This window comes from Doryrhamphus excisus, linkage group LG7 (assembly GCF_037039965.1).
Source record: "Doryrhamphus excisus strain RoL-2023G ecotype Guam linkage group LG7, RoL_Dexc_Guam_v1.1, whole genome shotgun sequence".
In the NCBI taxonomy this organism is placed as follows: Eukaryota; Metazoa; Chordata; class Actinopteri; order Syngnathiformes; family Syngnathidae; genus Doryrhamphus; species Doryrhamphus excisus.
In genome coordinates this window covers 3,657,464-3,672,369 of record NC_136363.1, presented here as the reverse complement: position 1 = coordinate 3,672,369, position 14,906 = coordinate 3,657,464, and the positions used below count along the sequence as shown (strand labels likewise).

The 14,906-nt window shown below is 37.7% G+C and overlaps 1 protein-coding gene across 3 annotated transcripts in view; it reads right to left on the bottom strand.

Moving 5' to 3' along the window:
* Window positions 1-14,906, bottom strand: part of rbms3 (RNA binding motif, single stranded interacting protein) — a 283,637-nt gene that overhangs the window by 179,183 nt on the left and 89,548 nt on the right. For all 3 annotated transcript variants that reach the window (XM_078791916.1, XM_078791917.1, XM_078791915.1), the window contains one exon: window positions 14,223-14,281. In XM_078791916.1, coding sequence (XP_078648042.1) covers window positions 14,223-14,281 — 59 coding nt within the window. The remainder of the gene's footprint in view (window positions 1-14,222; window positions 14,282-14,906) is intronic.

The following is a 14,906-nucleotide window of genomic DNA, read 5'->3' as shown; positions in this document are numbered from 1 at the left end:
ATAGCGGATATAGCGGAACACCGCAGGTGTGTTTTTCTATATTTGAGACCAATTGATGCTGAAGAACATCACACATACCGATTAAAGTATCAAATACTTAAGCACAGTTCTGTTTTTAGAGGAGTATAGCTTGTAGGACCTGGGGAAATAATAAAATTCTGAGAATATTATGTGGGTTATTCGCAAAAATCCTGCGATTGGTTGTGCAATGAGATATAATAATCTTGACCTTTTTAAATGCAATGTACTGGTAATGGGAGTGAAAATTGAATCATTTATATTGCAATGTATTTGAATTTTACTCTGCACATCTGCTATTGATCCAATATTAGCCTGGTATGAGTTTCCCTAAGTTAAGAAAACAATGGAATTTTTTCTTCGACAGTTTGTGTATTTTATGTGGGTATTTATTTACAGCACACAATGCACCTTGTCGTGGCTATTTGTCGTTCAAAAATAAACTTAAACGATAATCAAAAGGCCACTGATGCACTTACGCAGGCAAAAGAGTCAATAGCCACGTTTACATGGACCCAAATATTCCGATTCCATTCGGGTTATTTGCTCAAACGGAAAAAAAAATTAACCTTTGTATACATCTCATTCCGAAAGAAAAAAAGTGCCAATCCGAATGAATATATAATGGGATATGAGATATGACGTAACACGCAGCTCCAGACGTTCTTTGATTTAAAAAAACTAAATACATGGAGGCGAGCCCCAACAAAATATGATAAATAAACAAATAAATAACAAGAAAATATTTTCAAATAATCCAAACAAAAACGACAAAAAATAAATCAACATATATTAGAAACCTAGGAACACGCGACTAAATAGCTCCTACACGCCTTATGTACGACATCGTTTTCCACCTGAAATGTTCCCGTGTGAAGAGGAACAGTCTATGCTTTCTTTGTTGAAAGTTGAGACTGAGTCATTGTCGGTTGAAGTTTGTAGCTGCTGTTCCACAGAAAAAGGACAAAAAAATAAAAAAAATCATTTTACCCCAATGTGGGAGGCACAGAAACCCCTTGAAGAATCATAAAACTCTGAATAAAAACAAAATGTCAGAAACATTCTGTTCTGTGACTGTATTCACAGCAGGTACTCTAAAGTTACTAGCGCGCGGGTGGATGCAAAGGGAAAAGTGTGGCTGTGAACTTAGCTTGTGCACAACAAAAACATCAACTTAAAGCCCGTTTAGAGTGACTGATGCCATGCTTATGGGGTAAAACTGACATGCAAAATAACAAACAAAGCAAAGCAAAAATTTATTGACACAAGCGTGCAGGCGGGGTGACACACACAAAAACACATTCTCCCCTCGTCAGCGTATTTCCTGGTTGCCTGTCAATATCATCAGAAAGTGGTGCTTTTACTTCTCTTGTTACTTTAAACACTGTGGCCCCACTAACTTATTTTGGATGGGGTACGACAGGACCCTCCCTTCCTGCAGAAATCCACAGTGATAGTTCCTGGTTGCCTGTCAATATCATCAGAAAGTGGTGCTTTTACGTCTCTTATTACTTTAAACACTATGGCCCCACTAACTTATTTTGAATGGGGTATGACAGGACCCTCCCTCCCTGCAGAAATCCACAGTGATAGTTCCTGGTTGCCTATCAATATAGTCAGAAAGTGGTGCTTTTTCCTTCTCATTACTTTAAACACTGCAGCCCCACTAACTGTTATTTTGGATGGATCACGACAGGACCACCCCAATGCAGAAATCCACAGTGATAGTTCCTGGTTGCCTGTCAATATCATCAGAAAGTGGTGCTTTTACGTCTCTTATTACTTTAAACACTGTGGCCCCACTAACTTATTTTGAATGGGGTATGACAGGACCCTCCCTCCCTGCAGAAATCCACAGTGATAGTTCCTGGTTGCCTATCAATATAGTCAGAAAGTGGTGCTTTTTCTTCTCATTACTTTAAACACTGCAGCCCCACTAACTGTTATTTTGGATGGATCACGACAGGACCACCCCAATGCAGAAATCCACACTGATAGTTCCTGGTTGCTTGTCAATATTATCAGAAAGTGGTGCTTTTTCTTCTCTTGTTACTTTAAACACTGCGGCCCCACTAACTGTTATTTTGGATGGATCACGACAGGACCACCCCAATGCAGAAATCCACACTGATAGTTCCTGGTTGCTTGTCAATATCATCAGAAAGTGGTGCTTTTTCTTCTCTTGTTACTTTAAACACTGCTGCCCCACTAACTGTTATTTTGAATAGGCACGACAGGACCCTCCCCTAATGCAGAAATCCACAGTGATAGTTCCTGGTTGCCTGTCAATATCGTCATAAAGTGGTGCTTTATCTTCTCTAGTCATTTTAAACACTGCGACCCCACTAACTGTTATTTTGGATGGGGTATGACAGGACCCCCTCCTAATGCAGAAACCCACAGTGATAGTTCCTGGTTGCCTGTCAATATCATCAGAAAGTGGTGCCTTTTCTTTTCCTGTTACTTTAAACACTGTGGCCCCACTGACTGTTATTTTGAATGGGCACGACAGGACCACCCCAATGCAGAAATCCACACTGATAGTTCCTGGTTGCTTGTCAACATCATCAGAAAGTGGTGCTTTTTCTTCTCTTGTTACTTTAAACACTGTTGCCCCACTAACTGTTATTTTGAATGGGCACAACAGGACCCTCCCCTAATGCAGAAATCCACAGTGATAGTTCCTGGTTGCCTGTCAATATTGTCAGAAAGTGGTGCTTTTTCTTTTGTTATTTTAAACACTGCGGTTCCACTAACTGTTATTTTGGATGGGGCACGACAGGACCCCCCCTTCTCCTGCAGAAATCCACAGTGATACAAGACGCCACCTCAGGCTGTGCGTCCTCCTCGGAGCGTGTGTATCAATGTATCAATCAACCATGCATCATTCATGCAATCACTGTCAAATTATGCAAATCCTAATTACCTTCCGGGGGAAAATTACCATTCTTTATCTGCTAATAGTCTGGATTGTTTGGAGTCCCTACATTCCATATTCTCCACCATTTTCCACCAATATTTCCATTTTTCACCGTCTCATATTCAGCACTAATGATCCCATTTGGAACTGCATACAATGGAATAATAGTGCTCCTAAGTATGAATAATGAATCAAGCAAAAAGCACACAGTATTAGAGTGGTGTGTAAGGCCAAGCGACCAATTGTTTACACCCTTGTGAGTCATCAAGATGAGATACACAGCATGTGGATGATTCATCATATTCATCCTATACTTAGTATGGAAGATGGATGGGTCACTCCGCGGACAGCTATGCATGACAAAGCTGTAATGACTCCTGCGATTCATGGTGTGTCATGAACCAAAGATGGGCCTTTGTTTGATTATATATATATATATATATATATATATATATATCTCGCCTCCAGCTTGAACAAGCGTGATTCTATATGACACGGTGACGTTCAATGCGTCTATTAAGCATCCTTGACATTATCCTTAACAGTCCTTGAAGGTTTCAAGGAGAAGGAGTCTTTCGCCGGCTGACTTGGCAATTTCTTGTTGCACATTTGCTGGACAAAAAAGACCTTTGCCCGGGATCAACCACAGTAATCCATCACAAAAATACATGAATTAATAAATCATACTGTTTTGTAGTTGAATACGGTTTACTATTAAAAACATTGTACATAGTATTTGTTGCCTAAATTAAGCATTTTCAAGCATAAAAATCCCTCCATCCTGTGTGGAAGTGGTAAATTTTTAGCTTTTTTAAAAACTCTTTAAAACATCCACAGTGATAGTTCCTGGTTGACTGTCAATATCATCAGAAAGTAGTGCCTTTTCTTTTCCTGTTACTTTAAACACTGTGGCCCCACTAACTGTTAGTTTGGATGGATCACGACAGGACCCCCCCTGCAGAAATCCACAGTGGTAGTTCCTGGTTGCCTGTCAATATCATCGGTAAGTGGTGCCTTTTCTTTCCCTGTTACTTTAAACACTGTGGCCCCACTAACTGTTATTTTGGATGGATCACGACAGGACCCCCCTGCAGAAATCCACAGTGACAGTTCCTGGTTGCCTGTCAATGTCATCAGAAAGTGGTGCTTTTTCTTCTCTTGTTACTTTAAACACTGCAGCCCCACTAACTGTTATTTTGGATGGGGCACGAAAGGACACTCCCCTAATGCAAAAATCCACAGTTACTATCTACTATTGAACACATTGTACACAGTATTTGTTGGCCAAATTAAGCATTTTCAAGCATAAAAATCCCTCCATTATGTGTGGAAGTGGTATTTTTTTTTTTTTGCTTTTTAAAAAATTCTTCCCCACTTTGTTTAAACCCCTTTTTAAGTTCAGAATAAACATATCGGAGACTAACTAGTTAGCTCGCTAACATGCTACGTCCTGATCCCCGAGCTTGAAATATGATCTCCGGGAAGAACTACATTTGAAACACTTATAGGCTAGGACTACGTTAAAAAAGCCATATACGCTCTACTATTGAACACATTGTACATAGTATTTGTTGCCTAAAGTAAGCATTTTCAAATCTCAAACCTCAAATCTGTGTGGAAGTGGTAAATTGTTTGCTTCTTTTTTCGCATAAAGGTGACTATGGGGGTGTTAATATGTGTCTACAGTGCTCTAATAATGTTAAAACTTGTATGTTTACGATGTCATAAAGAGGTTTTCTATGCCAAACTATGAAAACATTTAATTTATTAAAATTTAAATAAAACATTACAGAATTAACCGTGATAAAGGAGGGATGACTAATGTTAAAAATGTACTTTAAATTATTATTATTTATTCAAAATTATTTCAATTATTTGTACAAATGACTGTTTACGCTGTACATTGTTCATATTTGATGTCATCTATTTATTCTCTGAGTTATTATTTTTATTATTTTCATTATTATTTTATTATTTTTATATTGTTATTATTTTTTATTTTTATTATTATTGTTATTATTATTATACAGGAGCCATTGATCTATGAAAATATTTAATGCATGACGGGGGGGTATCTGTACATGTATCAATTGCAAAAAAAAATGTGTGCAACTACACCACATATATTCTAAAAAAAATTGCCATCCAGTCATATTCATTCTACCATTTTCAATGTCACCGTATCATCTTCGTATCATCTTTTGTAATGCAATCACGTCAGCCTGCAGGCCCGAAAGCCTCACAGCGAGAAGACAGGACAGGCTAAATATTTGAACAAAAGACAGATCAATGAAAATTCAAGAGCCTATGAAACGTGGATCCCGTCTCCAAGCAAGAGCAAACATTTAAGATGTGGATCGAAAAAAATATGCTTAAAATGTACGTAATGTGCTCTTTAGCGACGCATCTGCTTGTCACTCACAGGAAAATCGGGTCGGCCACCTTCAGTTAGCCCTCTTAAGACTCGTTTTATGGCTTCCTCGGATAACAGTGGGATCATTAGTCAGGGCTTTGAGCGAGGGCCAGAATCCTTGGCAGGTCAGGTCTTGCATTTGTTTTTGCTGTCGACAATTAGTTCCTGGATAAATAAAGACCTTCTCTCTCAGGCGCCCCCCTCCCCATGAGTGATTTGTCGACAAATAATACATTCAGGAGAAATGATTGGGAAATCATGTTATATTCATAGGAGTTATACACCGCCACAATGGCTTTGGGAGGGTCAATCACAATGTAATTAGGGTATGTCATTTTAAATAAAGTTATTTATTGTACTAATTTTAATGCCTCAATAGGAAATTCAATTCCGCTTACATTAATCGGGTTTTTGGAAAGGCTCATTCCCCATTCCAAAAACTCCAACATGCTAACTGCTAGGACACACCATGCATTAGCATTAGCATTCAAGAACTTTATCCTTAACAATGGTCGCAATATTTGAGCGAATATTTACACTGCCACACATAATAAAGTACAAAACATTTGTGGGTCTTCCTGCCTTTATTTTTCTCTTTAGGAAGTGAAAAACACGCATAATTTCGGGACTTTATGCTTTTTTGCTATATGCTACCATGCTAACTGTTAGCATGTTAGCATTTTGACTTTTTGATTTATAGCTAAATGAAAATACACATGATGGTTGGACACTATAAATCTGCCTAGGCACTTCACCACTCAGTGCTATCTTGCCACCATGCTAACTGTTAGCATGTTAGCATTTTGACTTTTTGATTCATAGCTAAATGAAAATACACGTGATGGTTGGACAGTTTTATAGTGTCAAGGCACTTCGCCACTCAGTGCTATCTTGCTAAGTGCCACCATGCTACATAACTGTTAGCATGTTAGCATTTTAACTTTTTAATTCATAGCTAAATGAAAATACACATGATGGTTGGACACTATAAAACTGCCTAGGCATTTCGCTACTTAGTGCTATCTTGCTAAGTGCCACCATGCTAACTGTTAGCATGTTAGCATTTTGACTTTTTGATTCATAGCTAAATGAAAATACACATGATGGTTGGACACTATAAATCTGCGTAGGTACTTCGCCACTCAGTGCTATCTTGCTAAGTGCCACCATGCTAACTGTTAGCATGTTAGCATTTTGACTTTTTGATTCATAGCTAAATGAAAATACGCATGATGGTTGGACACTATAAATCTGCCTAGGCACTTCACCACTCAGTGCTATCTTGCCACCATGCTAACTGTTAGCATGTTAGCATTTTGACTTTTTGATTCATAGCTAAATGAAAATAGACATGATGGTTGGACACTATAAAACTTCCTAGGCATTTCGCCACTTAGTGCTATCTTGCTAAGTGCCACCATGCTAACTGTTAGCATGTTAGCATTTTAACTTTTTGATTCATAGCTAAATGAAATATACACATGATGGTTGGACACTATAAAACTGCCTAGGCGCTTCACCACTCAGTGCTATCTTGCTAAGTGCTACCATGCTAACTGTTAGCATGTTAGCATTTTGACTTTTTGATTCATAGCTAAATGAAAAATACACATGATGGTTGGACACTATAAAACTGCCTAGGCACTTCACCACTCAGTGCTATCTTGCTAAGTGCTACCATGCTAACTGTTAGCAAGGTGGAATTTTGGCTATTTTACTCCTGTTTAAAGACCTATATATACATGGCATGATGGAGGAATGCTTTCTTGGCACTTGTGGTGCTTGCATGCTAACTGTTAGCATGTTAGCATTTTAACTGTATTTCTCACGTCCACTCCACTTTGCACTCAAAATAGGACCACATAAAAATGTCTAAATTAACAATTTATTGAGACTAGATGTCAGTAATTTTACTGTAATGTCTATTGAGACACACAAGCACCAGACCCGATTGCTGTAGCAACACGCTTTTATTGCAAGTTCGAATGATCTCACAAAAGGCACAATAATCCCAACCATGGGGTACTGTTGCGGTCGTAACGTCACTTCCTGTCCAACCCTCTAAATTTACAGCAAGACACACAAGCACCAGTCTTAATTGTCTAATATTCAGCCATATTTCGGAGGTCGTAAACAGGTTTTCGAGGTACTATGAAATTAGATTTAGAGTTAGAATTAGAGTTAGATTTATAAACTTTCAAAAAGGGCAAAGGGGCCAGCAAAGTGTATCTGTAATTGCTTCAGCATCGTGCACAACATAGACAAATGTTTATATATCAGCCCTCTAATGAAAAACCAATAATGTATGCACAAAAGGCCCCCCCCCCCCTGCCTTCCAAAAAGTCCACATTGAACAGGGCCCTTCTGCAAAGTACTCATTCATCAATAAGGCCAACAGTACACGTTCAGCATCTCTGGCACTGATGCAGCAATAAATCTCTTTGTAACATTGCCAGTATTTCACTATTAGATGAGTCTCAGGTCTTCGCATCATAGTGGTCAACCTCACACTGAATTCGTTACGGAATTTGTTGCAAGGTTGAACAAATAGCTCCATGCGGACGATCCGTTTGGGGTCCAACGCCAGAGCACTCATATCATATCACCATATCAATACAAGACACTGATAATAGTTAATAGTTACCGTTTGGACGATATCCATCAATATTGTACACTCAAAAAACAAACAATGTGGAGTAATTAAATACAAACAACCATTCACACTCACATTCATACCTATGGACAATTTGGAGTCGCTAATTAACCTAGCATGTTTTTGGAATGTGGGAGGAAACCGGAGTACCCGGAGGAAGCCCGCGCATGCACGGGAAGAACATGCAAACTCCACACAGAGATGGCCCGAGGGTGGAATTGAACTCAGGTCTCCTAGCTGTGTGGCCTGCGCACTAACCACTTGCCCTTCGATGAACTGCTTTGCTCAGACACAATGCAGAATGGGAAACTTCAAAACTCATATTGGTACTTCTTTGTATATTTTTAGGTACACCTTTGGAGTGTTAAGTTACTGTGTGATGAATTTAGTGTTTTTTTTTGCAAGCGTAAACATGGCTAAATAAAATAATAGACATAGATATGTTGTTTTCTATAATAGACATGTTTTTGGAATGTGGTACTTCTTTGTATATTTAAGGTTAATTGGCGACTCCAAATTGTCCATAGGTATGAATGTGAGTGTGAATGGTTGTTTGTCTATATGTGCCCTGTGATTGGCTGGCGACCAGTCCAGAGTGTACCCCGCCTGTCGCCCGAAGACAGCTGGGATAGGCTCCAGCACCCCCTGCAACCCTCGTAAGGAAAAGCGGTAGAAAATGAATGAATGAATAAATGTATTTGGTATTGAATAATTGAATAGTTGTCTATATTGTATGCGCTCTGAGATGGGTTGCCAACCATTCCAGAGTGTACCCCCGTATCCCCGTGACCCCAAGTGAGGATAAGCAGCATAGAAAATTAAATGAACGTTCCAGATGAATAAGCGCCCCATTCCCACAGTCCAAAATACGGTGGGAAATATTCCCATAAGTGGCAAAGCTCCACTATTATAGCTTCAAAGAGTAGACCAACATCATATTTTCTACCATTTTCATTTTCCTAGTACCTCATGCTCTTATAGTGTTAGTGCTTTCACACCTCCACATTCAGCGATTTGGGGTTGCAAGAAAAAAAAAAAAAAAAAAAGTCAATTGAAAAAATCCTGAAACGCTAATTTTCCGTCCGTATCCATGAGCCGCTCTTAAAAATACAGCAGCGCTATTTGATATAAAGCAGGTCCGACTAAATGGAGACATTTTATTTCCCTCGCCATGGCCCCGGTGGCTAAGGAAATGACCTCACCCCTTTTTTTTTTTTTTTCAAAGGACCTCTGTTTCCGCCTTCAAGCCGGGAGATTGCGACATTACCCCCCCGGCCCCCCTCCGCACTGAATAGTGGGAGACAGATGAGATGTGGAGATAGTCTCTTGAGGCTTGTTTGACAGTTGTCTGTTGTTCATTGCTTTTGCTCCTTCACTGGCTGTGCCTTTTTAAAGTCAAGAGCGCTCCGCAGAATATACAAGTGACATGATGGGGAGGAAGCCTCTTCGTGCTTCTTGCTAACAAGAACGTCAAATAGCTGCCAGAAATCATTACGCTGGTGATGAATGTTGTGATGATAAATTCATAGCAGGGAATATGTTATTGTGGCTTTTTTTAGATTTTAATTTCAAGTTGGAGTGGTTAGCACGCAGGCCACACAGCTAGGAAAAACCGGAGTTCAATTCCACCCTCTTGCTTGCAAAAAAAAAAAAAAAAAACACTAAACTCATCACACAGTAACTTAACACTTCAAAGGTGTTTCTCCGGGTACTCCGGTTTCCTCCCACATTCCAAAACCATGTCTATTATAGAAAACAACATGTCTATGTCTATTAGTTTATTTAGCCATGTTTATGATTGCAAAAAAACACTAAACTCATCACACAGTAACTTAACACTCCAAAGGTGTACCTAAAAATATACAAAGAAGTACCAATATGAGTTTTGAAGTTTCCCATTCTGCATTGTGTCTGAGCAAAGCAGTTCATTGGAGGACAGGCGGCATAAAAAAAGTGGTTAGTGCGCAGGCCACATAGCTAGGAGACCAGGGTTCAATTCCACCCTCGGTCATCTCTGTGTGGAGTTTGCATGTTCTCCCCGTGCATGAGTGGGTTTTCTCCGGGTATTCTGGTTTCCTCTCACATTCCAAAACCATGTCTATTTTAGAAAACAACATGTCTATGTCTATTAGTTTATTTAGCCATGTTTATGCTTGCAAAAAACACTAAACTCATCACACAGTAACTTAACACTTAAAGGTGTACCTAAAAATATACAAAGAAGTACCAATATGAGTTTTGAAGTTTCCCATTCTGCATTGTGTCTGAGCAAAGCAGTTCATTGGAGGACAGGCGGCATAAAAAAAGTGGTTAGTGTGCAGGCCACATAGCTAAAAGACCTGAGTTCAATTCCACTCTCGGCCATCTCTGTGTGGAGTTTGCATCTTATCCCCGTGCATGAGTGGGTTTTCTCCGGGTACTCCGGTTTCCTCCCACATTCCAAAAACATGCTAGGTTAATTAGCGACTCCAAATTGTCCATAAGTATGAATGTGAGTGTGAATGGTTGTTTGTAATATATTTCAGTAATAAATAAGGAATCTTACCTCTCGAAAATTCCAAACTGGCACGTTTATCCGTTCAGGTTTCCAGTCTGCACGTTTCTTATTATTATTTTATTATTTCATGGTTGCTTTTCAGGCCGACGGAGAAAGGGAAAGTCGTTGGCTGAAACACGGCGTACGTAATGGAGGAACAAGAAAGGCAAGCTGTGTTGCCAGCAAGATGATGGATAGATGCGGTGCGCCTAGCCGCCACTGCTGAAAGAACCCACTACACCTCGGGCGGTGCTGGGGTATGTATGATTAGTCTTAGTGTGTTTGAGTGTGTGTGTGGGAGAAGTGTATTACATGATCTTGGCGTGTCGTTTTTGTTACACGGTACTTGAAAACGGAGCTTTATAGCCCCTTTTTACACGCCTGTGTTGTACTCTTGTAAATATACGGATACACACCGTCAAGGCGCTGTGCGTGTTATGCGAGTGGGCGACACACCTTTGCCGGTTCACGCTTTGATACACGCAGCGTTCCCACAACCCAATAAGTTGTATTTACAGGTACTGTATGTTTTATTTCTATTTTTGCCACAACGCACATTTTTCACTACTGTGCTTACTTATTCCTCTCCAGTGCATTACAGATATTTAACAGTGATTATATTCAAAGTAACTGAAATATTATTAAGTCATTTTCATTAAGTTGTTCTACTTAGACTTTTTGGATTAATTATAGAATAATATTCTCAGCCTTGTCTTTGGATAGATCGTGGCTATGAATTTCTCATTAAAGAAATTCTGTCTTTTAATTCTCACATTAAGTATAATGTAGGCACAGGCAGCATATGCCAGCTTCTGACAACGATGCTCGTCAAATAATGAAATAGTGACTGATTTATAGGGGGTGGGATATGGGTGAATATGGAGGATAAAATGGGACAACATGAAATAAATTAAGACATCTTGAAATAATTAGTTAACTCGTTCAATTCCAGACATTTTTCAAAAGGCAACCCATTAAGTCGCCGACACGAGACGCACGGAATATTGTGTTCTATGGATGGTAATGGTTTTATTTCATTTGAACATGCATCAGATTACAATTGAATGCATCACATAATCAGTTCACAGTTCCACATGTCCAAAAGGAGTAGGAAGAAGCAAAGCTTATTAAATCCTACCCCTCCATCTGGTACTTTTACAATCAGTAACTGTTACATTTGTTCACTTCCTGCTTTCCTAATATAAGTTTGTTTTTTTGTTTTTTATTTTTTAATTTTAAGTTCTATCCTAATATAATGCAAGTTAATTTTAATTTTTTCAATTTAATTTTTGAATTTTAATTTTTTCAATTTAATTTTAATTTTAATTTTTGAATTTTAATTTTTGAATTTTAATTTTTGAATTTTAATTTTTGAATTTTAATTTTTGAATTTATATTTTTGAATTTTATTTTTTTAATTTTAATTTTAATTTTAATTTTAATTTTAATTTTAATTTTAATTTTAATTTTAATTTTAATTTTAATTTTAATTTTAATTTTAATTTTAATTTTAATTTTAATTTTAATTTTAATTTTTTTACGGCTTAAAACTGCACCAAACATGATGTCAGTTGCATCATCACCTGTTTTACAAAGTAAAAGATGTATTCATTTTTAATTTTAATTTGTCACGAGGTACGAAGTACGAGGTGATATGACCATAAAATGACATAATGAGTACCTTACAATCAGTAACTGTTACATTTGTTCACTTCCTGGATATATAAACATGGAACCTACCAAAAGAAGGATTAGACTCCCATCTTTCATCAGAAAGTTTTTAAATTAAATTTTTCTGTTCTTTAGTAACTTTCAGGAAAATATCAGTTCCTAACTAAAAAAAAAAAAGGGGGAGAAAAGCAGCTTTCACTTTGACACAAATATTTTTTGCTTTTGTGACAGCTGGAATATCTTAAAAAAAAAAACAGGGGGCGCAACATTCACCAAATGCATCTACCGTTTTCAGTCATCTATTTTTATCATTCCCATAACCAACATCTATTTCCATCATATAAAATGTGTTTCCTGTGTAAATGTTGACCATGAGTATGATAAACTCAAGAGAGGGTGAAGAAGACTTCACCTTGAAAGGTCCCGCTATTGAGACCGACATAAGTAATTATTGATCCGACTTCAACGGCTCTTAAACAGTGGTGCTGGATACCTCGGGGCACCAACCATGCTTTTTTTTTTTTAAATAGCTGTTTTCTTACCATCGCTTTTTTTTTTTTTTATCCCCCCCCCGACACACTTGAGACCAAGCGGCCTTGAACACTGGCAGCTAAACAGGACAAAAAAGCTAATATATTTACAGCAATGCCAGTCAGGTTGCTGAAGAAGAACCCATAGAAGATGTGAAGATGATAGGAACTGAATTTACAATATATTACAATATATTATATATAATAAATCAGGCTATAAAATCCTAATATTGGGGGACAAAATGCATAATTATTTGTGTTCCTAAATTAAGTATGTAAATGTGCTATCAAATGCAAATATAAGTATGCAAATGTACTATCCTACACTGGTCATTTAGATTGGTAATTTTACTCTAATGTCCGGTGCGACGCACAAGCACCAGACTTGATTGCCAGAACAACCGTCTTTTATTTTACTTATTATGATTATTATGATTAGTAGTATTAGTAGTATTAGTATAATTAGTAGTATTAGTAGCAGTAGTAGCATTAGTAGCATTAGTAGCATTAGTAGCATTAGTAGCATTAGTAGCATTAGTAGCATTAGTAGCATTATCATTAGCATTAGTAGTATTATCATTAGCATTAGTAGTATTAGCATTAGCATTAGTAGTATTAGCATTAGCATTAGTAGTATTAGCATTAGCAGCATTAGTAGTATTAGCATTAGCAGCATTAGTAGTAGTAGTAGTAGTTTTTTGTTTTTTTTATTTTATTATTAATTATTATTTTATTTTATCTTTTACAGGTTTGAATCCCTAATAAAAATACAAGCTACTTCTGCAGCTGTTAACCATGCAAAACTGAAACTCAACTCTGAGCCCCCAAAGTCACTTCCTGTCTGCCTCTCTTTCAGGTACTTTCGGGAAAACATTCATAGCAACACACACCAGCTATTTATGTCTTAAATGGTTTATTTACAAAACTACTTTGGGTATTACGACTGTAAAGGTGACTATAGGGGTGCTATGCCATGTCTAGAAGGCTCTAATGTAAAGAACACATTGTATGCGATAACACAAAAAATTATTCGATTTATAAATAAGTAATCTTACTTCTCCGAAATTCACTTATCATGGTTGGGTCTAGATTTTATGATATATTGTTTCCTTTTTTATTGGCTTTGCTGTGTTTTGATGAGTCTGGTTGCCAGAAAGTGTTCTCTGTGTGAAGTCACAGCCAAGATGGCGGCGTTTCAGAAAAACTTGCTCAGGGGGCGTTTGAAAAATCACAGTTTTCTTTCACTCGTATTTTCTTGTTTACCGGAGAACCCCTGCTTTATAGAAATTGACGTGTTCTTGTCACATGACATACAGAAGGATTGCAATACAAGACCACAAGAGTATTGTTAAGAATGGAATATTTTCCCCACTCTAATTTGGTAGTGCCAGATCCGACCAATACACCCAACAAACACTTCACTAGACTTTGTCTGATGGCGGACCTAAATGATGGTAGATGTTTAAGATAAAATGACCGACCTTTGCACTGGTTGGTGTTCTTATCCAGAATGGCCTTCGTTGACACTATCTTTCCATACCTGTAAGACAAAAAACAAAGAAAATTTACTCGTTTTCAGCCCAGATGACCAGCTTTGATCCAAAATTTGTTAAGTTCTCCACCACCACTACCAAAAAACATTGAAAAAATTAAAAATATCAAATTTTTTTGCAGTCAAGGCCAGCAAAACCTTCTCTGCAGGCCTAAACATTTTAAGAAGCACCGATCTACTTTTTGTTCCATGAATGTTCCGTTCATGATTTTGTTTCTTTTCATAGTTTCTTGGCTTCCAGTATTTGCAAGATTTTTTTGGTCCAATCAGATTTCGACTTTTTTGTGTTGCCACGTCAATCAAAGTTACCCAGGGCCTTCAGAATCAGGAGTGCTGGCCCGATCGCTTCACAGTAACAGGTGTACAGTCATTTAAAAAAAATTATAAAATCAAAAAATATCACATAAGTAGAAGGTAAATATGTTAAACCATTTTTCAGCAGTCAGGGCCAGCAAAACCTTCTCTGCTGGCCTAAACACTTTAAGAAGCACCGATCTATTCTTTGTTCCATGAATGTTCCATTCATTATTTTGTTTGTTTTCATAGTTTCTTGGCTTCCAGTATGTGCAAGATTTTTTTGGTCCAATCAGATTTCGGCTTTTTTTGTGTTGCC